Source organism: Lampris incognitus, chromosome 5 (assembly GCF_029633865.1).
Source record: "Lampris incognitus isolate fLamInc1 chromosome 5, fLamInc1.hap2, whole genome shotgun sequence".
Taxonomy (NCBI): domain Eukaryota; kingdom Metazoa; phylum Chordata; class Actinopteri; order Lampriformes; family Lampridae; genus Lampris; species Lampris incognitus.
In genome coordinates, this window is record NC_079215.1 from 16,369,657 (window position 1) to 16,391,436 (window position 21,780).

The window sequence follows — 21,780 nt, forward strand, 5'->3', positions numbered from 1 at the left end:
CCGGTTTGAATCCCTGTGTCACCTCCGGCTTGGTCAGGTGTTCCTACAGACCCGATTGGCCGTGTCTGCGGGTGGGAAGCCGGATGTGGGTCTGTGTCCTGGTCGCTGCACTAGCACCTCCTCTGGTCAGTCGGGACGCCTGTTTAGGGGGGAGGGGGAACTGGGGGGAATAGCGTGATCCTCCCATGCGCTATGTCCCCGTGGTGAAACTTCTCACTGTCAGGTGAAAAGAAGCGGCTGGCGATTCCACACGTAGCTATCGGGGGAGGCATGTGGTAGTCTGCAGCCCTCCCCGGAGTGGCAGAGGGGGTGGAGTAGCGACCGGGATGGCTCGGAAGAGTGGGGTAATTGGCCGGATGCAACTGGGGAGAAAGGGGGGGGGGGGATCCCAAAAAAAAAATAATGTTGGTGTAACTAAGAGATTCGTTTGAAAAAGTTGTACCAAAATGAAAGAAAAAGATTTTTTTTCCAGTTGTACTTAAACCAATATGTAGCAAGACCTTATTATTACTATAAACCATAGGGTTTTTCTGTGCAACTGCCTGCAACTTGGAGCATTTATACCTCCTTGTTTTACTCTATTCCAGTTCTCCCACAGAGTTCCCAACCTAAAATGCAACTTAAAAATCACACAGACAGACTGTAAATTGTGGATAACCTCTCCGAAAAGCGGTTTAAATTCCCTTTGGCTCTGTATTCATCTCTGTGTTTTGTCTTTTGTCGTTTACTAATGTTTTCATAACCCCATCAACATCCCCGCCCTCTCGTCTGCCCCCTTTCACCTCCACTCCTCTTTTCCCCATGTACTTCCATCGCCTTTTTGATTAATTATTATTTTTTATTTTTGCTCAACTGTCAGCCCAAACCCAATCCTCTCCCTCTCATCTCACCCTTTCTATTTAAAGATAGTGGGCCTGGGTGGCGGGCAGCATGATGATCTTCAGGATTAAGGCGATAATCCAGCCATATTGACATACTTCTCCCTCATGCACTGATCTCACAGAGTACTGAAATACAAATGGAAAAAGCCCCCCCCCTCCAAAAAAAAAACCCCTCAAATCCCCATTTTACCCTGTGTTTTGCAGACAGAGTACTAGGTCACCCGCTTCGACAATGGTCCTGAGTCACTTGTCCTGCTTTGTAATTCCTTTGGTTAATACAGAAGCATGGATGGATAGATAGGTGGATAACTAATGTGACCGACTCCAAAAAATAAATAAATAAATCACAATTCTTTTTGTCGATTCATGGTTTTTGTCTGACAGTTGTCCTTGCTGAGAAGCACAGTGATTGGTCAATTGAGACATAATTTCTGAAAGCCACAATTTTAAAGGTGGTAATTTTGTTAAACTTAACTGACATCTAACCTCACAAAGCCAGCCTAAATCTCGCAAGCTCCGTTTTTGTTCTGTGTATTGCAGTCTGGAAAGCATCCATTAAGAGTCCAGGGCGCTGGAACCCGGACCAATCACCATAAGGAGTGGTTTTGAGGACGACGACAATAAATAGCGTGGTTTTTCGAAAACAACCATGGCTGTACTAGGAGAGGTTAGCACTGATGCTGCTGCAGACTTAGTTTCAACAAATACATTTACAAAGATGGCAAGAATGGTGTACAGACATAATAACTAGCTACATGGACTGACCTGCGAGCGTTAGTGGTGTTTACTATGAGCACACTATCGCATGCGGAAATGTCATGGGTTTTTGAAGAACTGATTTATTAAAGGCTGATCCAGTTTCCTGCAAAGTAATTTTGGTCTACTCCCATTGGTGACACCCCCAACTCAAACATATTCCTATTGAGCCTTGCCAGACCAGAATTAGCGAAGTGAATTTTATAGGCTGGCTTTGTAAGGCTTGTCGACAGCTTTGTCAATACTGGCAATTGCGCTGGGATTTGACCACTAAAAATTATACAGATCGTTTCAAATTTATTCAGAGTTCGCAGTGTTGTTAGGTGAGCGTCTCACCCATTGTCGAACAAAAACATCATGACTGAACCTGAGTTTTAGTTTTTGTACTGTGTGTTGGCAAAGGTCTTCTGAGTTTGGTCTGCCATGTCCATTTGTTGGCCACAACAACTTTGCTTCTTCTTCAGCTCCCTGCTACCTTCCTAATTCTTAACCAGTTGGTAGTAGGGCTGTCACGATATCAGAGTTTTACTACACGATTATCGTAGCCAAAAAAAATTCACAATAATGATATTAACGTAGTGTCTATAGAATTTTAAAAAAATAATGCTATCAGTCAAATTCATCTTTAACTTTGTTTATTGTGCGTTTAGTCTCTTTTGGGAAACGAATTACACTCAAAATACGAGTGTAGGGAGGTAGAGAGAGTCTGTACCCATAACTGTACAAAAAGAAAAACTGCACTTAATGGATAGTGAAAAGGCATCAAGATGAACTGATAAACAAAAGAGCCACAAGGCGCAACATCTGCCACCAATACAATGTCAACTGAAACAAAATCACTCAGGGGGTAGGAGGGGACAGAGAGTTTGTGTGTGAGACCACAGGCTGACAACTAACCACTGTGATATACTGTGATTTAATGTCCACTGACCATGTCCTTACATGAGTTTTTCCTCTTTTCATTTTTCATGACATGATTTTGCACAGCAGTAGTAGGTAGTAGCTAGCTAGCTAGTTACTGCATCATGAAGTCATGTCAGGTGTGTGTGTGTGTGGGGGGGGCATTGGGGGAGGGAGACAAAGTGAGAATGTAAAGAAACAGAAATGACTTAAGAGGCAGTGGAATGGAATAATGGATGGATTTTTTGTCATGATATTATCAAATGTGTTTTATCGACACGATATCAATATTCCATGTTTTTTTAATATCACAGTTATCGTCAATACCGGTATATCATGACACCCCCAATTGGTAGCTATGATGTCAAAAAACTCTATATGATGCATAACGTTTTCCTGGCCAAGTCCTACTCGACATTAGCCATTAAAATCAACATCTACAGATAGGTTTATGATCTGGATATTTTACGATTAGTATTTGTCGTCAACTTGCCGGCAATAGAAAGTATCTTAGTAGGACGTTTATTTGTGTGTGAATCGGCATTGTATTTTAAATCTGACAAAAACTTTTATAACATAAATAATGTTTGTAGCCATTTTGGCTCTGTCCTGACCACATACTTTCAACTTTTATTTACTTTGGTGATGTTGGTGTAGAGATAAGATGCATATTGTTGTGAACTTGACATTGTTGCAACATGGATCGGGGACATGTTCCTCAAAATTAGTCAGTCAGTCCAAATTTGCATAGACCTATTGCAATAAAATTAAATAAATAAAACATTTCCAAGACAAGGACCAAGTCCATTCTATTCCAAAGTGCTGAAAATTTTCAAGCCAAGATACAAGCATTCCTTGACAAGAAAAATAATAGCATTGTAATACAAAGTCAATCTTTTCTTACAAAGTCAGGTACGTAAAATATTAAAATCATTTTAAAACCTCCAGTTATCATTAACATCACAGTAACTGTCAATGAAACAATTGCGTTACGTTGTGTATTATCTAATCGGCATTTTTGTCTCGTCGCCGCTCATGGCAGCCACTGTTGTAAACATAAACGTGACAGATGACTAGCCACAGAAATACCACGGTTATCAGTTAAATTACTCTGCTACCATGAGAAGAATTAAGTAGACAGCAGATGATAATCCACAGTACATTAATATTTACCCTGTCTGTGTGCCATTAGATCTTTTAGCATTTGATGTGCAAGTAATGGGTCTGTATGTATGTGTGTGAAGGCCAGACTGTGTGTGTGTGTGTGCGCGCGTGCGCGCATGTACACTTATGTCTGTGTCTGTTTGTGTTTTAGCAAGTGTGAAGATTGTGTGTGTGTGTGTGTGTGTGTGTGTGTGTGTGTGTGTGTGTGTGTGTGTGTGTGTGTGTGTGTGTGTGTGTGTGTGTTGGTGTCTGCTCAAGCACTGGACAGGATTTCCCTGGAAAAAGGATAATGCTCTTGGGACAGGCATTATGTATCCATTTAGCTTTTAACTTAGATTAACAGAGCATTTGTGTGTGTGTGTGCGTGTGTGTGTGTGTCCTGAAAGATGAACTAGAATGAATATCAGAGAGAAATGGAGAGAGAGAGAGAGAGAGAGAGAGAGAGAGAGAGAGAGAGAGGGAGAGAGAGAGAGATTCAACTCCATTTTTTAACCTTTATTTAACAAGGGAATCTTTCGTTTGCGTTCACTTTTTCCACAACTTTGCCTCCCATTCATAAATGACTTACATACTACATTCTCACCATAAAATGCCCTATGAAACCAGTCTTACATTGGTTGGCCATTGTATACACTGGAGACCTTGCTCATCTGCACCTTAATAATAGTGTTGGTGAAGGGCCTCCGGGTGGCGTGGTGGTCTATTCCATTGCCTTCCAACACGGGGATCAGTGGTTTGAATCCCCGCGTTACCTCCGGCTTGGTCAGGCTCCCCTACAGACACAATTGGCCGTGTCTGCAGGTGGGAAGCCGGGTGTGGGTATGTGTCCTGGTTGTTGCACTAGCGCCTCCTCTGGTTGGTCGGAGCACCTGTTCGGGGGCGGGGGGGACCGGGGGGAATAGCGTGATCCTCCCACGCACTACATCCCCCTGGCGAAACTCCTCAGTCAGGTGAAAAGAAGCAGCTGGTGACTCCACATGTATCGGAGGAAGCATGTGGTAGTCTGCAGCCCTCCCCGGATCGGCAGAGGGGGTGGAGCTGCAACCGGGATGGCTCGGAAGAGTGGAGTAATTGGCCTGATACAATTGGGGAGAAAGGGGGGGGGTTTAAATAATAATAACAATAATGGTGTTGGTAGATTGATGGGTTTGAACCAGTGGGCTCCTGGTCGCAAAATGATTAATTCGGTCATTAAATTATTGTTGTTTAAGTAATAATAGAAGTAGAAATTATCTAAAAGAACAGACCACGTAAATGTGTGTCAAACCCATTTCAATAACAGCAAAACGCTCAAAAGCCCATACAAGCAGTCACTTTCATGAAACAAAAAAAGCAACAGCTAAAAAAATATATATAAAAATACAGAGTACAGTTACAAAAATAGCATAACAAAAGTTAATCTATAAGAGGAAAATCAAACAATAGTAAATAAGAATATGTTCTTAACAGCAGCTTAAAAAGACACTGATTTTGCCTGCTTTTTGTCCTTGGTCATTTCAAAGTCCATAAGCTGCTTTTATCTTAAAGGATAATTCTGTTTTTTTTACAACCTTGGTAATATTTTCTGTGTCAAGCAGTGGTCCTGAGTCCAAAATCTCCAAAATGAAGCCAGTGAGTAAAATGATATCATAACCGATATGTGCAATGGAAAATAAGACCCAGGTTGTAAAAAAAAAAAACCCAAACAAAACGGGAAAAAAAAACAAAAAAAACGGAATTATCCTTTAAATTTTGGATTTGAAACTTGCCTAAAGATGGGACCGCACATTGGTTGAGAGGAAATCAACAGGCTTTCAGCCAAGCCGAACCAGCCTTTAAAAGTGAGTTTTGAAACGAAATAGGTTTGAGGATCAGGGTGGTATGAGTAGAATAATAATAATGATAATTACATTTATATCTGTTTACATCAGTTAACATCCTAGGAGCCACATTTTGTGCTAAAGGTAGAGGAGAAAGAGACCTTTGACTGATGCTAGAATACAGACTGGTGAGATGGGAGGAGAAAATAAATGCGAATACAAAAAGTAAAGAGAAGAAATTGATATCTCTTACAGTGTGAGCCGATTCCGGGCCAGGGGTTTCGGCTGGGACAGTATTGCTGCCGCTGCAAAGAGGGATACTACAGTCCTCCAATGGCCTCTGAGGACACAGGTAAGACGGTCACTAACTTCAGTCCATGGCAGAAACCTCAGCACCACTCGAGTTTAATTTCCCCCAAAGTGGCCAGAATTTAGCTAAAGTTTCCACTTACTTTTAAAAGTTACTTAACCAAACTGGAGATGTCTTAAATCCTCTTTCATATTGCCATAAAATGTAAAGATGGGCAGTTTAAACAAGGACGCATAGTGCCATAGATGCAACACACACCATTGTGTGATCAGAGAGTTGACTCAGTTCATCTGGATCTGGTTTATTGAGAGAAACGAGCATGTTAAAGGTAATAGAGCAAGCCTAGCTGGCATCCTTGTCGATGGCATTTCTGTGTAATCCTACCTCGAATGAAACCACACAGGTAACGCCATGTGATGGAATACGAGAGAGAGGCCAAGAGAGGATAGTGGTGGGTGTGCAGAAAATATACACGGGTGGTATAACTAAATGTGTGACTAAATGTCAGTTTGTGAGTGAGTTAGCTTCTTCATGTCTAAAAACCTTCTTATCCATAAGGACGTTGGAATCATAACGCTGAGTTGACATGTTGGCTGTAAAAAAAACAGTCATTCTGGTCGCCATCAGCGGAAATCGGCCAACTGCAGTGGCAGGCGATGTCAGTATACAGAAAAACGTTGCCATGGTGATTAGGCACAGAGAAATATGTCATTGTATCACAAGTAAATTTCCCCAGTGAGGTTCATTTGATAAATCAGTCCTTCAGAGATTATTTATGTTATATCCATGTTACCGAATGTAAAAAAAAAAAAAACACTTGTGTGGAACTTTAAGTTTTCATCAGTCTCCACACATCATTTTGTTATGTCAAGTCATGAAAACATTTGTACCAAGAGCATAAGTTGCTCCATATCCATTTTTGTGACCAAAAAAAATAATAATAAAAAATCCTCTTGTTTGTTCCACCGCCATGGCAAGATGGTAAAAGTTGAGAAAACTGAACTCCTGACGGAAGTTTCTCTCAGGAGTTGCGGTGTACAGTATTCAACACTGTCTTTCTGTTGCTGCCTGATTGAAAAATATTCAGGATCTGGTTTCTGGTTGTCCGTCTACTGTCTATGTGAATGCAACATCAGCCCCTTATTAATCCTAAGGTCCTCCTCCTCCTCCCCCTCCTCATCATCAAGTCGAGAATCCTCGGGCGAGGTCCTAAATAACCTAAACTAAAACGATAGATGTTGTTGCCAGTGTTATGGCTAAAACAAGAAAACATTTGATTTGTCAACATAGTTTACTGCTGTCCTAAGTGCTAATAGGGGTTCACTCTGTTTGACATTTGACCAAATTAAAGGCGATGCTATGGTTCATCCTTCCTTTTAAATACACACATACACCCACTCAAACAGTATTTAAAACTGGACTGTTGCTATCTACTCAAAAATTGTAAGGATAAAGGGTAGAATTCAGTTTTACCCTTTTTCTCGTTTTAAAAGGGGCTATTTCAGCTTCTCGTTGCCGATATTTATTTGATACTCATGTCTTCACACACTCATTTACTACATACAGCCAATCAGATTAAATAGTCAAACTGTGAAGTATGCTGCCCCGCACCATGCCCCTAGTTACAGTGCGGGGCAGCATGGTATTTATTGGCTGTATCTTCTTTGTTGTTTAACCACCTTGGCAGCTGATGAGTGCATGGTGCACGACACAGCCTTGTTCTGCTATGAATTACTTTTTTGTTTTTGTTTTTCCTCCTACATCTATCTTAATATTCTGCTCCCCATTTGTTGAGCACTCTTACCAACACCGACACCATTGATGGTTTCCGGGGGGGGGGGGCGCTCTATATATATAAAATATACACATACATGTCAATGAATTTTATTGACAGCTGATGATTGTTTATGGCATGAAACAGCCTTGTGCTGTTCATTAAAGAATTTAATTGAATCATTGGATTATATATAAAGAATGTGATGAGGAGGATGCCAAGCAGTGTCCAGGTGGCGACCACCATCACCATGGATAACTGGCAGGAGGACAGATTACATGTCTGTGTAACTCATGAGCGAAGACTCAGTACTGTACATTGTACATATACTGGTACGCTGTCATGTCCATCTACTTCAGGCGTGGTTATTAGTAACCTGCTGACATCTATTTCAACATCTCTGATATATTCTATGCACCACTGCAATTTGTCACCTCTTATTTTGCCTTTATAAGTCAATCCTTGTGTATATATCTGAAGATTGTTGTGTTGTTATTCTATGTTAAGTACACAGAGAGCCAAGAAACCGGAGTCTAATTGAATGAATTATTTATTTCGGTCAAACATCATCGTACATATTTACATCAGTCCATTTCACACAACAAAACTCAATGACCCAAAAAGAAATAGGCTGAAGCCCAAGGCTTGTTGTTGCCTATCCTATACAGTCCTTAAGTTAACCTAGAGTATCAGAATTACAAAAAATATATATATATATTAAGTTGTAATCCTTAATTATTTTACATTGTAAAATAGATTTTCTGAAACTCAACAAGCTACACAGTTTCAACTCATCATTAAGACCATTCCATAACTTGACTCCCAAACTGAAACACATCTGTATTTTACAGGTTCTCACTTTACATGTTTCAAAAATAAACAACCCTCTTAAATTACAGTTTCCTTCTCTTAATTAAAAAAAAATATTTCCAATGTTTTTAAATACACAATCTCTAAGAATTTTAAGGTGCAGGACTGTATAAATAATGGATTAGTAGATTCTAATAGTGCTTTTCTGATGTTTAATTATAGGTTCTATATTTGTTTTATAAACATTCCCCCAAACCTCACTGTATGACATATGGCATTATCAATGAACAATACAATGTATGCAAATATTTCCTATTCAGCAGATCCCTTGTTTTGTAAAGAAAGCAATAGATTTAGATCATTTCTGATTAATATATTCTATATTTGGCTTCCAACAGAGTTTATGGTCTACAATCAGTCCCAAGAATTGTTTCAAATACTCTTTCAATTTCAGCCCCATTTAACTTCAGTTTTATTTCACAATTAACCCTAAAACCACGAACACCATGAATTGTTTTATTTTCATTTAGTGATAACGTGTTAATATCAAGCCATTTTGTAACATTCTGAATTCCCTTTCAACCGTTTTCAACAATTCTTTCATGTCCTCCCCAGAACAATATAAATTTGTGTCATCAGCAAACATAGAAATATTATTTAAGTCAAGTGTAAACAACTTAGGTCCTGTCACTCCAGGAGCAGGAATGGAGGACCCAAATGCACGACTCAGAGATGGACTGGGCTAGAACAACGCTTTAATTAAACATATCATCATCAAATTCCATGTATGTGCAAACCTACATGGCCGATAAACATGATCCTGATTCTGAAACATAGTTAAAACACAAATGATGGGCATCCGGATGGCGTGGCAGTCTATTCGTTGCCTACCAACATGGGGTTCGCCGATTTGCATCCCTGTGTAACCTCTGGCTTGGTCAAGCGTCTCTGCAGATACAATTGGCAGTGTCTGCAGGTGGGAAGCCGATGTAGGTATGGTTCCTGGTCGCTGCACTAGCGCGCCTCCTCTGGTCGGTGAGGGTGTCTAGTCAGCGGGGGGGCTGGGGGGAATAGCATGAGCCTCCCATGTGCTACACCCCCCTGGCGAAACTCCTCGCTGTCAGGTGAAAGGAAGTGGCTGGCGACTCTTTATGTATCGGAGGAGGCATGTGGTAGTCTGCAGCCCTCCCAGGATCGGCAGAGCAGCAACCAGGATGGCTCCGAAGTGTGGAGTAATTGTCCAAGTATAATTGGGGAGAAAGGGGGGGGGTGGACCACATACACAAACCATAATAAGATAGACAACGAGCTACAACCTATCCATCCATCCATTATCCAAACCACTTATCCTGCTGTTAGGGTTACGGGGATGCTGGAGCCTATCCCAGCAGGCATTGGGCGGCAGGCGGGGAGACACCCTGGACAGGCTGCCAAGCCATCACAGGGCAGGCTAAAATCCATTAACACACATTTGGATGGATAGTCCCCTGCGTCCTTGCCTAGATGGCTGCATGAAAACAGTTCAATGCACCTGCATCTGTGCTTAGATGTGGTCTGAGCCAGCCAGTGCAATTGCAAGCCAAAATGGACAACAAAATTGTACCGCATCAGTGGATCTGCATTAAAACATCCCCAGCTGCACCATCACACCCATCCCAGAGCAGGCAGGAGCTACAACATGGAGCTACAACCTAATTTTCACCAAAATGAGCCATCCTCTGAGCTGGATAAATAACATTGGTCTCTATGTACAGCCGGCTATGAGACGAGTGCACATACCTTTTGCATACCTTTTGTATAAGAATCAAGTCAAGTCAATTTGTATAGTCCAACAATAAGAGTGAATTTATTGAATATTTTTCCTAATAAAAATTCCCCAAAATTATGGAAAAGCACATTTTTCCAAACTAAGTGTTGTAGTATAACCCATGGGAGCCCATTGAAATGTGAAGTGATTTGGGGGACATGACACTGTATAAGAGTGAAGTTAGTGAATATTATTTTCGTATTTCTTTTCGGTGTGCACTTTTTAGATGGTTCCTACGCATAGGCCTCACAGCTGGCTCTACATATAGAGACCAATGTTATTTGTCCAACTTGAGTTATTGATCCGGGAAGTTCGAATCTGTGAATATATTTCCAACTTTACTGAACTCAGGAAGTTAAGGTATCTCGTTAATTCAGAAAAACAGCAGATTTTTTTCCCATGAAAACTTTTCTCAAAATTCTGAGATAATAATCTCGTTAATTCAGAAAAACGGGGCAAACATTTTTTTTCTCAAGTGAATGCTTTACGGTTCCCTAATATTCCTCTCTGTTGCATAAATCGAGAAATGCTGAATTCCTTCATCTAATTCAACAAGACAGTTTTGAAGCCGTACGCCGTATCGCTAGCATCCTCTGTTCTGTTTTCGCAAATTACCTGTCAGTTTGAAAAATGAGGTGACTGAGAGGATTAAATCTTTGCTGGCTTAACACCTCAGTGTGAGAAGTGAGATTCCCAATGAGATCATCTTAAAAAAGTGCATGTGAAAAAAGTCACACCCAATTCATAGGTTAATTAATAGATTGAGCCACTGACTAATAAAACCAAAAACATTTTTGGATGGTGCTTCTTTTAATGATAATAATAATAATAATTATTATTTCTTTCACGTTTACTGTTTTACAACCTGTAGAGCCGGGTCCAAACTATGGACCTGAGGCACTATAGGGCAGATGTTACTTGATTGACATCTACCCTATATTATTATTATTATTGTTATTATTATTATTATTATACATTTTATTTGTACAGCACTTTTCAAAGTACTCAAAACACTTTACATATACGATATGATACGATGCAATACGATACAACTTTATTGTCCGTTTGCACTTAAATTAATTTTGCATTCTAAGGCAGTTACTTTCAAGACGTTAACACACAAATTAAACATACAATTACACATGTGACACTTACCATAGACATACAAAACACATCAAACAGTCATGAAAAACATACATAACACATTATATCCTCTGGATTCAGATATCAGTTAGCAGCACACTGATTTTGGTTTAGCAACAGAATAGACTGACGTGTACAAGAATCCTCAGCCTGTTGTGTTTAAATTGAGGGACTCTAAATTGCCTGTTAGAGGGTATTCTCTTTGCGTCCAGGTGGCGTAGCGGTCTACTCTGTTGGATATCAACACGGGGATTGCCGGTTCAAATCCCTGTGTTATCTCCGGCTCGGTCGGGCGTCCCTACAGACACAATTGGCCATGTCTGCGGGTGGGAAGCCGGATGTGGGTATGTGTCCTGGTTGCCGCACTAGTGCCTCCTCTGTTCGGTCGGGGCGCCTAGTCGCACCCCTGGTGAAACTCCTCACTGTCAGGTGAAAAGAAGCAACTGGCAACTCCACATGTATCGGAGGAAGCATGTGGTGGTCTGCAGCCCTCCCCGGATCGGCAGAGAGGGTGGAGCAGAGATCGGCACAGCTCGGAGGAGTGAGGTAATTGGCCATTTGGAGAAAAAGGGGGGGAAATCCAAAAAAAGAAGATGAACCTGGTATTCTCTGTTTCAAACGTGCGAGGTGTCAGAGGAGATAGTGCTAGCACATCTGAGTATGCTCTTGTGGGTTACTTGAAAGGAGTGCCACAGGTTGACCAATAATCTTTGCACAAATTTGGATTTAATCATATAGTTTTAAGTTTCACAGATAGGCTGCTGAGCCGGGCTGCACTGCAGTACAGCATGATACTCTGAATATCTGATTTAAAAAAACAAAACAGAGAAGTAATCTGGCTACTGGCTCCAAAAGATCTGAGTCTATGAAGAAAGTTAATGCACTGCTGTGTCTTCTTACAAATAAATTCTATAGAGAAGTCCATGATTGAGTGGCATCTACCATGACACTCAGGTAGTATTTGTATGAAGAGACTTGTTTAATTTCTACGTAGTGAATTGTCACAGGAGGCAGCCAACGATTAGGACAAAGGTAAAAAATAATTTCCTCTGTCTTATTAGTGTTGATATTAAGAGCTTTTTTATCGTGCCATTCAATCGGCCAGTCAACATTACACTGGTGCAGTCTGGAATTATTGCTGTCAGTCAGAAGAGACAGTAAGGTGGCATCATCAGAGTATTTTAAAAGAAACTGGTTGGGCACATATAGGTGGTGCAATTTGCAGTGCACAATGTGAACAACACAGGTGAGCTAGTGCAGCCTTGAGGAGCTCTAACATTAGTCCTGATTGGAGGTATTCAGTTAGTAAGAAAGGAGTTGTACCAGTAAATAACTTTTGGATTGAACTTTAACTGACTCGTTTGGGACAGGAGTAGTATATGTATACATGTAACAATAAACATAAATGCAACAAACCAAAAACATAAAAAACACAACATTAATAACACATTAAAAGTAATTTTGGAGAGGTGCGTTTTGGTGGATGATTTGAATGTGGACAGATCAGCGCAGTCTCAGTTGTGTTTGGGGAGGGAGTTTCAGAGGGAGGGGGTAGCTATGGAGAAGGCCCTGTCACCCATTTTGCGTCATTGGGTGGCACCGCGAAAACACATTCATACAACTGATATTCTAGAAATATTGAAAACTTAATGGGATTTTTTTTTTCTAAAACAGGTAATTTAAGAGAGTTCAAAAATGGAAGCTGTGGACTAAATGTGCTTTTTTATGTGAATATGCAGGACAATATACATGTCTGCTTGTGTTACAGATGGTGGTTTTGAAAACGGGAATGACACTGAATTTGGTGAGGAGCGTGGTGACGGCATGTGTTACCCCGCAATGCCCATCTGCCTCCCGTGCTGGCCAGGGTGCAAGAGTTGTCAGGATGGCGCACCCTGCTGGGTGCAGGAGGACTGGTTTCTGAGGTCTGCAGTGCTGGCCGTCCAGGGCTTCTTCATGCTCCTGGTCTTTGTCAGCATGCTGGCAGCTTACCAGCACCGCCGCAGCCGAGTGAGTTAGGTCTTTTTGGGTGACAGCGGTCTCCATGACGACAAAGTGGAGTTCACATTCATTGGTGTCACTATGTAAAATGTGAACTGTGAAGGTTAGATTTTTTTGAACATGTCTGACCTTAAAGAGTTTCTACACCCTAGACCATTTTAGTGAGTTTGCTGACATCTAGAGGTTAAAAACCAGCTAAAGGTTAAAAACATACCAGGCTCGTTTTAGTACTTCTCTTGGTGATGTAAGCATAGCAGGATAAACACAGCTGCAACTAGCGAAATTAATAATGGGTCTGTTGGAATTAGGTGTGCCAAAGAACCAGCACTGTCAGTACTATTGACAATTGTTATTGCTGTCTGTCTGTCTGTCTGTCATTGCTGATAGGTGTGCTGGCACACCTAAATCATCATTTCATGACTATTAAGGCAGAAAAATTGATGCCGAGCTGGCCATGTTAGCCAGATAAACAATATTGTCATTAAATGTATAGCCATGTGTGATAAGTTAAAATATTGTAGTGATTTCTTTTAATATGATTAGTTATAATATTGTAGAGTGTTTTATAACATGGGAGATATTATTTGCGCTAGTTGTGTCATTTGCAGACCACCATTGCTCAAAGGAAGAGGGCATAGATTTGCTATAATTGTCATCTTTTTACAAAGTAGAATCTATAATGTTGGGAATTGGCGACATGCTATTTTTTTTTAAATTTTGCTGTGTGATACTTTTATTTATTTATTTATTTATTTGGTAGCTAGGCTGGGTTCTACATCCCTCCTGTCCTTGATTCACCACCTATGGATACCTACTTGCTTGAATTTGTAAAAGGTCACTTACTTGCACATTAAAAATGATGCACGGTCAGCATCACTGTCAAAATGTTCAAAATTTTGAGCTGTCCATCAGCATGGCCTATTTTCATCCAGTGGCAAGAGCGGTCATTGGCCAGTTTGTGGCAAACTTTGGCATAGTGCGAGTCAGTGAAAAGTGAACATAAAGAGGTGATATGGTGCAACAAACTGCTGTTCACCCAAAGATGTGCAATTAGGCTGCTCGCTTGAATTGCATGATGTTCATCTTGAGTGAAAATTCCTCTTGTTGGAGTTCCCACTAAGTTACACATGTTCACTTTGAGAATGTTGGCTTGCCGTTGTTTTGCCAACTACAAAAATCAATCAGTAAATAACGTTATGCTTGTCTCAGGGTGAAACACCAGCTTCTTGTGCAATATCACATCTTTCCATTCATTTTTCATTGATTTGCACTTTGCCAAATTTGGGTGTTGTGGTTAGTTTGAACGTATTGTAAGCATTGTATGACTCTGCAATAAGAGAAACTTTGTCCCTCACAGCTCACACTCCTTCACAGACTATCACAACCCTTCTCCCCATCTCAGCCCACGCAACAATACAAAATGATTGGGCGGAATTGCATCAGAGGTTGCAAATTTTCTACATTACAGATTCTTATTTTTAATTAGTGTAACCCTCACTGGGAGCACAAAGCGAACGTTAACAGGGGCAGGTGTGAGATAAACGCTAACGTTATAGCCGAGCTCCACTGCAACAGCCACCACAACAAACACTGATCAAGAGTCGATTCTACTTTTATCGATTTTTATTTATTGTCATGTTTAAATTCTTTATAAACGAAAACAGCATTTCAGTTCTTTACCTTAAACTGTCTCCTCTTTGCTTTCTTTAATATTGTCAGCCCCCAGAGCACTAAAATGAACCATCTTCTCATTTTTACAATTGTGCAATTACCCTCAATGTGAGTCATTAAAAGCAGAAAAGACTCAAGCGATGACAGCCACTTATTCTGGTTTGAAATCTTATAATGAGAGAGACTCTACGGTTTCCTTTGAGCAATTCATTCAAAGCCTCGGGCTTTTTTGAATGTAAAACACTGTAAATAAGCCCAACATCTGCTTGACCTCCTCTGACAAGCATTTGTGTTTAACTTTAACCTCCATTTTCACCCCCTAATCCTCCTTTCACCCCACCGCTATTCTCTTACTCCCTCCACTTGCCTGCTCCCCCCTCACTCAGAGGATCCGAGCATCAGGACTCCTGCTGTTAGAGACCATCCTGTTCGGCTCTCTACTCCTCTACTTCCCGGTAAGTGAGTGAGTGAGGGAGTGAGTGTAAGAGCGAATGAGTAAGCAAGCGATCAAGAAAGTGAGTGAATGAGTGAGTGAGAGAGTGAGTCAGTGAGTGAATAAGTGAACCAGTGAGTGTGAGCAAGTTGGTGAGGGAGGGAGTGAGTGAATGGGTGAGTTAGTGAATGAGTGAGCTAGTGAGCGAGCGAGTAAATGAGTGAGTGAAGACGTGAGTGAGCGAGAGTGTGTGTGAGTGAGTGAGCAAGTGAATGAATAAATGAGTGAGTGAACGAGTGTCTTAATGAGAGGGTTTTTGAGATTAGAGCTCTTTTCAGATCACTGCGCAGCACTGCGGATTATATCATAATGGACGATTTGATGAGGAGGGAGGGTTGGCTGGGATGGAAGTAGAAGGGCCGTTGAATGGGGTCGGGCATCTGTGTGTGTGTGTGTGTGTGTGTGTGTGTGTGTGTGTGTGTGTGTGTGTGTGTGTGTGTGTGTGTGCGCACATGCTAGGGGCCACAGGCCATTTCTCAAATGTGGGCGGTGGGATAGTCGATCAATCTTCAGACTCGTAGCGCCAATTAAAGGGCTGTTTGTGCAAGCCACCGGTGATTGTTTTCATCGTTCTGTCTAAAGGGATCGATTTAAGCGTTCCTTGCATGCTGACGCTGGCTGATTGGGACATGTGCTCTTCCATCAGGTCATTGATCATATTGTCTCGCTCAGTTGCAGTGGGCATTGACCTAGATGAATCTAACTTGTGTCTTATGTGCCTGACTCGTCACTGCGTAACCTGTCTCCGGTAGGAACGGCTCGGTGTCATTTCAGTGCTTCAGCACATAAGCGTGATGAGCGCACACTTGAGATGCACACGGGAATAATTCCCTTGGTCCAGAATTGACTGAAAACCCTTTTTTTTTAAACTCACACAACCCACACACATGTTCACGCCTGGTAATTGTCCCAGTATCGACTTTTACACTGGAGTATACTGGAGTATCGTAAGTCCTCAAATAAAAGCCAGGACTCAAATAATGGCCATGGTTAGGCCTGCTTGGGCAAATAAAGGCTGGTCCCAAATAAAGATAAAATGTATTGAGTGGTGTATTGAGGAGGTGCTCAAAATGTGACTAATGATGAAGTCAACATTGAAGGAAGCTTGGATTGCTTTAAAATTTTGTTTTAATGCAGATAAATCAGATAAATGATACCTCTTAAAAGCAAGTTTGTCAGATTAGGTTTTAAAAAATGATTTAAATGATGATACTGATTCTGCTAGTGCAAGCTCCCCATCCTCTTGCTATGATAATCTTAATAATAATGATAATAATAATAATAATAATGTATTGTGACTGTTATAGAGGTAATGGTATTAGTACGACCATGATATTGTAATGGCAAAACCTAATGAGGATTACTACATTCTGTCGTCACAACCTGAAGCAAGGCTGAAGATAATGAGTTTGCTTCCCTGTTGTTTGTTTGACTGATGTGAATATCTCTCGCCTTTTGTAAGGTCTTCATCCTGTACTTTAAGCCCAGTACATTTCGATGTATTCTCCTTCGCTGGGTGAGGATGTTGGGCTTCTCCATTGTGTACGGGACAGTGACTCTGAAGCTGTACCGGTCAGTTGGACTTTGGTGTAGAGATATTTGATCATTCTTTATTTGGTCTTCTTCTTTTAATGTTTTTCTTCATCTGATGATTAGTTGTTTTTCATGGTCTATTCTTTGAAATAAAATCAAAAATTGAGATTATAGGGGCATCCGGGTAGTGTAGCGGTCTATTCCGTTGCCTACAACACTGGGATTGCTGGTTCGAATCCCCGTGTTACCTCCGGCTTGGTCGGGCGTCCCTACAGACACAATTGGCCGTGTCTGCGGGTGGGGAGCCGGATGTGGGTATGTGTCCTGGTCGCTGCACTAGCGCCTCCTCTGGTCGGTTGGGGTGCCTGTTCAGGGGAAGAGGGGGAACTGGGGGGAATAGCATGATCCTCCCACGCGCTATAGCCCCCTGGTGAAACTCCTCACTGTCAGGTGAAAAGAAACGGCTGGCGACTCCACATGTATCGGAGGAGGCATGTGGTAGTCTGCAGCCCTTCCCGGATCAGCAGAGGGGGTGGAGCAGTGACCAGGATGGCTCGGAAGAGTAGGGCAATTGGCCAGATACAATTGGGGAGAAAAAGGGGGACATTTAAAAAAACAATAATAATAATTGAGATTGTGTCCATACCGCTACACAGGGTGTTGAAGGTGTTCTTGTCACGCACTGCTCAGAGAATGCCCTACATGTCCAGCCTTCATCTGCTGAGGATTCTCGCAGTAATGTTGGTCACGGTTGGCTGGTTCCTGTGCGCTTGGACTGTGGGCATTTTGCAGAACCGCGACCGAAACATCCCAGTGCTCATCACTTCTACCACATCAGACGGCCAAGGGTTCAGCCTGTGTTACCTGGATCGCTGGGACTACATGATGGCTGTGGGTCAGTGAAAACAAAGATTGCCTATGTTTTGCAAAATAAATCACTCAGTTGTACAGGAAAACAAAAACTTATCCAAGCAACTTCGGTTATATCCAACGGAGGGACAAGCATCTCCACATCTCCCTCCTTCCACTTCCACAATTCGCATCATACTGTTACCAAACAAAATTTTTTTTCAAAAAAACTACTCTTTCCCGTGTTAACTCTGGCTTGGTCAGGCGTCCCTACAGACACAATTGGCCGTGTCTGAGGGTGGGAAGCCAAGCCGGATGTGGGTATGTGTCCTGGTCGCTGCACTAGCATCTCCTCTGGTCGGTTGGGGCACCAGTTTGGGGGGGAGGGGGAACTGGGGGGAATAGCGTGATCCTCCCACATGCTATGTTCCCCTGGCGAAACTCCTCAGGTGAAAGGAAGTGGCTGGCGACTCCACATGTATCAGAGGAGGCATGTGGTAGTCTGCAGCCCTCACTGGATCAGCAGAGGGGGTGGAGCAGTGACCAGGATGGCTCGGAAAATAGGGTAATTGGCAAAGTACAATTGGGAAGGACAAAAGGGGGGGGATAATCTTTGCACAATAATATACATTTTAAACCTGTTTGGTAACAATATGAGGGCAGGTTGTGTGTAATGCATATATAGCAAATAAACTTTTCATATGTTTAACCAAACACATATATATATATGTCATGGGGCAGCAGACTTTGGCTTGCGTTAATTTTCCCGCCATACTTTTTAAACAATGGGTTTGTTGTGAAATTTGGCCAAAGCTACTGAGCCAGCTGCTGGCTGAAAACATAACAATCCAAACATTTTGAAAATGCTCTGTTCATATCATTCTCTGGAAACCTTTGGCAGCTCAGCGATGAAGTGAAATCCAGTTGTTTTTGTTAAATAACGTATTTATCATTTAAAGCCAAGAGAAACTTAAAAATTCCAGCACCCTTATAATGTCAATGCAAAAAAAATTTGAATAATGAAAACAAATACACTCAAGACAATGATTCTGGATGCCAGTAGTTTTTTCAGTTGAATGTGAACAGAATTCCATTATTCATCCACCTTTTAAACTTTACCACATGGTTATGTAATAAAAGTGTTTCTGATTCTGATTAATTCAAATGTTAAAGACTACAATAAAAACTTCAAACCAACGTGGTGCCTTTCACATCTAAATTGTTTTGTTCTGGCTTATTGGACCTTTCTTCAAGTTTGGATCATTTTGATAGGTGTGATTATTCCACATAGGCTCAGGTACATACCAAACATGCCCAAAAGGTTTGACAAATCATGTTTTTTCAAACCATGTCTTGATGTTGACCGTTTTCAGTACGAAATCAATGTTTTATTAAATTTCAAACCAAAACGGAAATGATGATGAGCCAGCACTCTGTGGGTTCACCATATGAGGTTTTTTTTTTAAATTTCCTTAGGCATCACAGTGACATATTGTCTTCAGTCCATATGACCAAGTAGCATTTTAACCTACTTTTAGGTCCACATGAGCACAAGATTCCTGACAATAAATCCTGTGCTCTGTCCCTTTGCCAAAATCTTTCTCCTCTGTAACTATGCAGCAAGATGAAAGCACTAAATTTCCTGCTGTATCATGTCATGGTTACTTCATTTTGGGTTGGACTCAAACCAAAAGCTGTGCTAGGTACTGGGCAGTGTCAAACGAACCGGACTGAGACAATGTGGTATAATGTAACCACACTGTAAACTCTGGTTAGGACTAGTTATATGGGAAAATATAATTTAAAGACACTTACATTTGTCATGACTGAACTTATGATGCAATGAAAATGGTACTTATCCCTTTCTTTTTTGGTACAGCTGAACTTCTGTTTCTGTGCTGGGGCATCTCCCTCTGCAGTGCTGTTAAACCAGTTCCTTCGGCTTTCCATGAGCCTCGATACATGGGCATTGCCATCCACAATGAGCTGCTGCTCTCCTCCATGTTCCACCTGCTCCGGTAACAGCAGCCCTGAGCTGTTTTGGTTTGTTTTTTAATTATTATTATTATTAATATTGGGTGGCTGAGTGGTTAGCAATGTTGTCTTGGAGTGTCCGGGTAGCGTAGCGGTCTATTCCGTTGCCTACCAACATGGGGATCGCCGGTTCGAATCCCCGTGTTACCTCTGGCTTGGTCGGCCGTCCCTACAGACACAATTGGCTGTCTGCGGGTGGGAAGCCGGATGTGGGTATGTGTCCTGGTCGCTGCACTAACGCCTCCTCTGGTCGGTCAGGGTGCCTGTTCAGGGGGGAAGGGGAACTGGAGGGAATAGCGTGATCCTCCCATGTGCTACATCCCCTGGCAAAACTCTTCACGGTTAGGTGAAAAGAAGTGGCTGGTGACTCCACATGTATCGGAGGAGGCATGTGGTAGTCTGCAGCCCTCCCCGGATTGGCAGAGAGGGTGGAGCAGTAACCGGGACGGCTCGGAAGAGTGGGGTGATTGGCCGGATATAATTGGGGAGAAAAAGGGGGGAAATTAAAAATATATATATGTAATTTTGGATATTTTTAAGTCAAACAAATATGCACAAAATCATAATAAAGGGATTCTAGAAACAGAAAACAATTCTTTATGACTTATAACTTGTAATTCTTTATTATATACAGTTTTAGTAAAGAAAGGAAACTATACCTTATCACCATGTAAATTAAGAAATTCAACTTTGTTCTTATCACAAAGGCCACATACTAGGAATTAGTCTTGGTGGAATAGATAGATAAATTGCTTATTAGCCACACAACCAAGGCCACTGGAATTTGTTCTCGGTATAATATGTAAAAACTCTGCAGCACAAGACATACATGGACAACAGCAGACATGCCACATATTACCATGAAACAACACAGCGATACAGACTATGTTACGCACAACCACTCACAGTTGGTGAATGGTACGTATGCATACACTTACATGCCAGTAGTGTGTGAGGAGGGGACTAGAGGGAGGAATTCAGAGTCCTGATAGCTAGGGGGGAAAAGGTGTTTGTGAAGTGTTTAGTTATAGTTGACATTGCTCTGTAATGCCTCCCTGAGGGAAGGAGCTGGAAGAGGTGATGAGCAGGATGTGAGGGGTTGGAGATGATCTTCTTTGCTCGCTTTACAGTCAAGTGAGTATGTAGAGATTCATGTAGACAGTGCCTATGATTTTGAATGCCTTTTTGACAATCCATTGTAGAATTTTTCCACATTTGACTGTCTGTGCTGCTGTACCATACTGTAACAGAAGATGTTATGATGGACTCGGTGATGGCTGAGTAGAACAGAATGAGAAGTTGATGCTTGATCCGGTATTTTTTAAGCTGCCTAAGGAAGTAAAGTCGTTGTTGAGCTTTTGCAATGATGTGTTCAGTGTTAGTGTTCCACTTCAGGTTATTGCTGGTGTATGTTCCAAGAAATTTAAAAAAACCAGTGGTGGTGATGGGATTTCCATCCACTTTTATGGGTATTTTGGGATTTGGGATGCATTGGAAGTCAATAAGGAGTCCTTGGATTTTGGCTGTATCAAGCAGGAGGTCATTGTTTGCGCACCAAACGACAGCTTGGGCTGCTTCAGTGTGGTACTGGGGTTTCATCATTGTTAGAGATGATGCCTACAATGGTTGCTTCATCTGCATATTTTATTAATTTCACAAAACTCTTCATGGATGTTAAGTGGGTGGTGTAAAGTGGTGAGAAGAGCCAGAAGAAGAGAACGCAGCCCTGAGAAGCACCTGTACTGAGGTTAAGAGGGTATGAGGTAATTAACATTCACCCTCTGTGGTCTATTCCACAGCAAGCTCCAAATCCAGTGGCGTATGGCTGGATCAATGTTCATGTCTAAGAGTATGG

The 21,780-nt window shown here is 41.7% G+C and overlaps 1 protein-coding gene across 1 annotated transcript in view; it reads left to right on the top strand.

Moving 5' to 3' along the window:
- Window positions 1–21,780, top strand: part of gpr179 (G protein-coupled receptor 179) — a 49,407-nt gene that overhangs the window by 21,780 nt on the left and 5,847 nt on the right. The window contains exons 3-8 of the mRNA XM_056279800.1: window positions 5,756–5,852; window positions 13,113–13,354; window positions 15,403–15,471; window positions 16,972–17,081; window positions 17,699–17,937; window positions 19,771–19,909. Of these exons, the coding sequence (XP_056135775.1) occupies window positions 5,756–5,852; window positions 13,113–13,354; window positions 15,403–15,471; window positions 16,972–17,081; window positions 17,699–17,937; window positions 19,771–19,909 (896 nt within the window). The remainder of the gene's footprint in view (window positions 1–5,755; window positions 5,853–13,112; window positions 13,355–15,402; window positions 15,472–16,971; window positions 17,082–17,698; window positions 17,938–19,770; window positions 19,910–21,780) is intronic.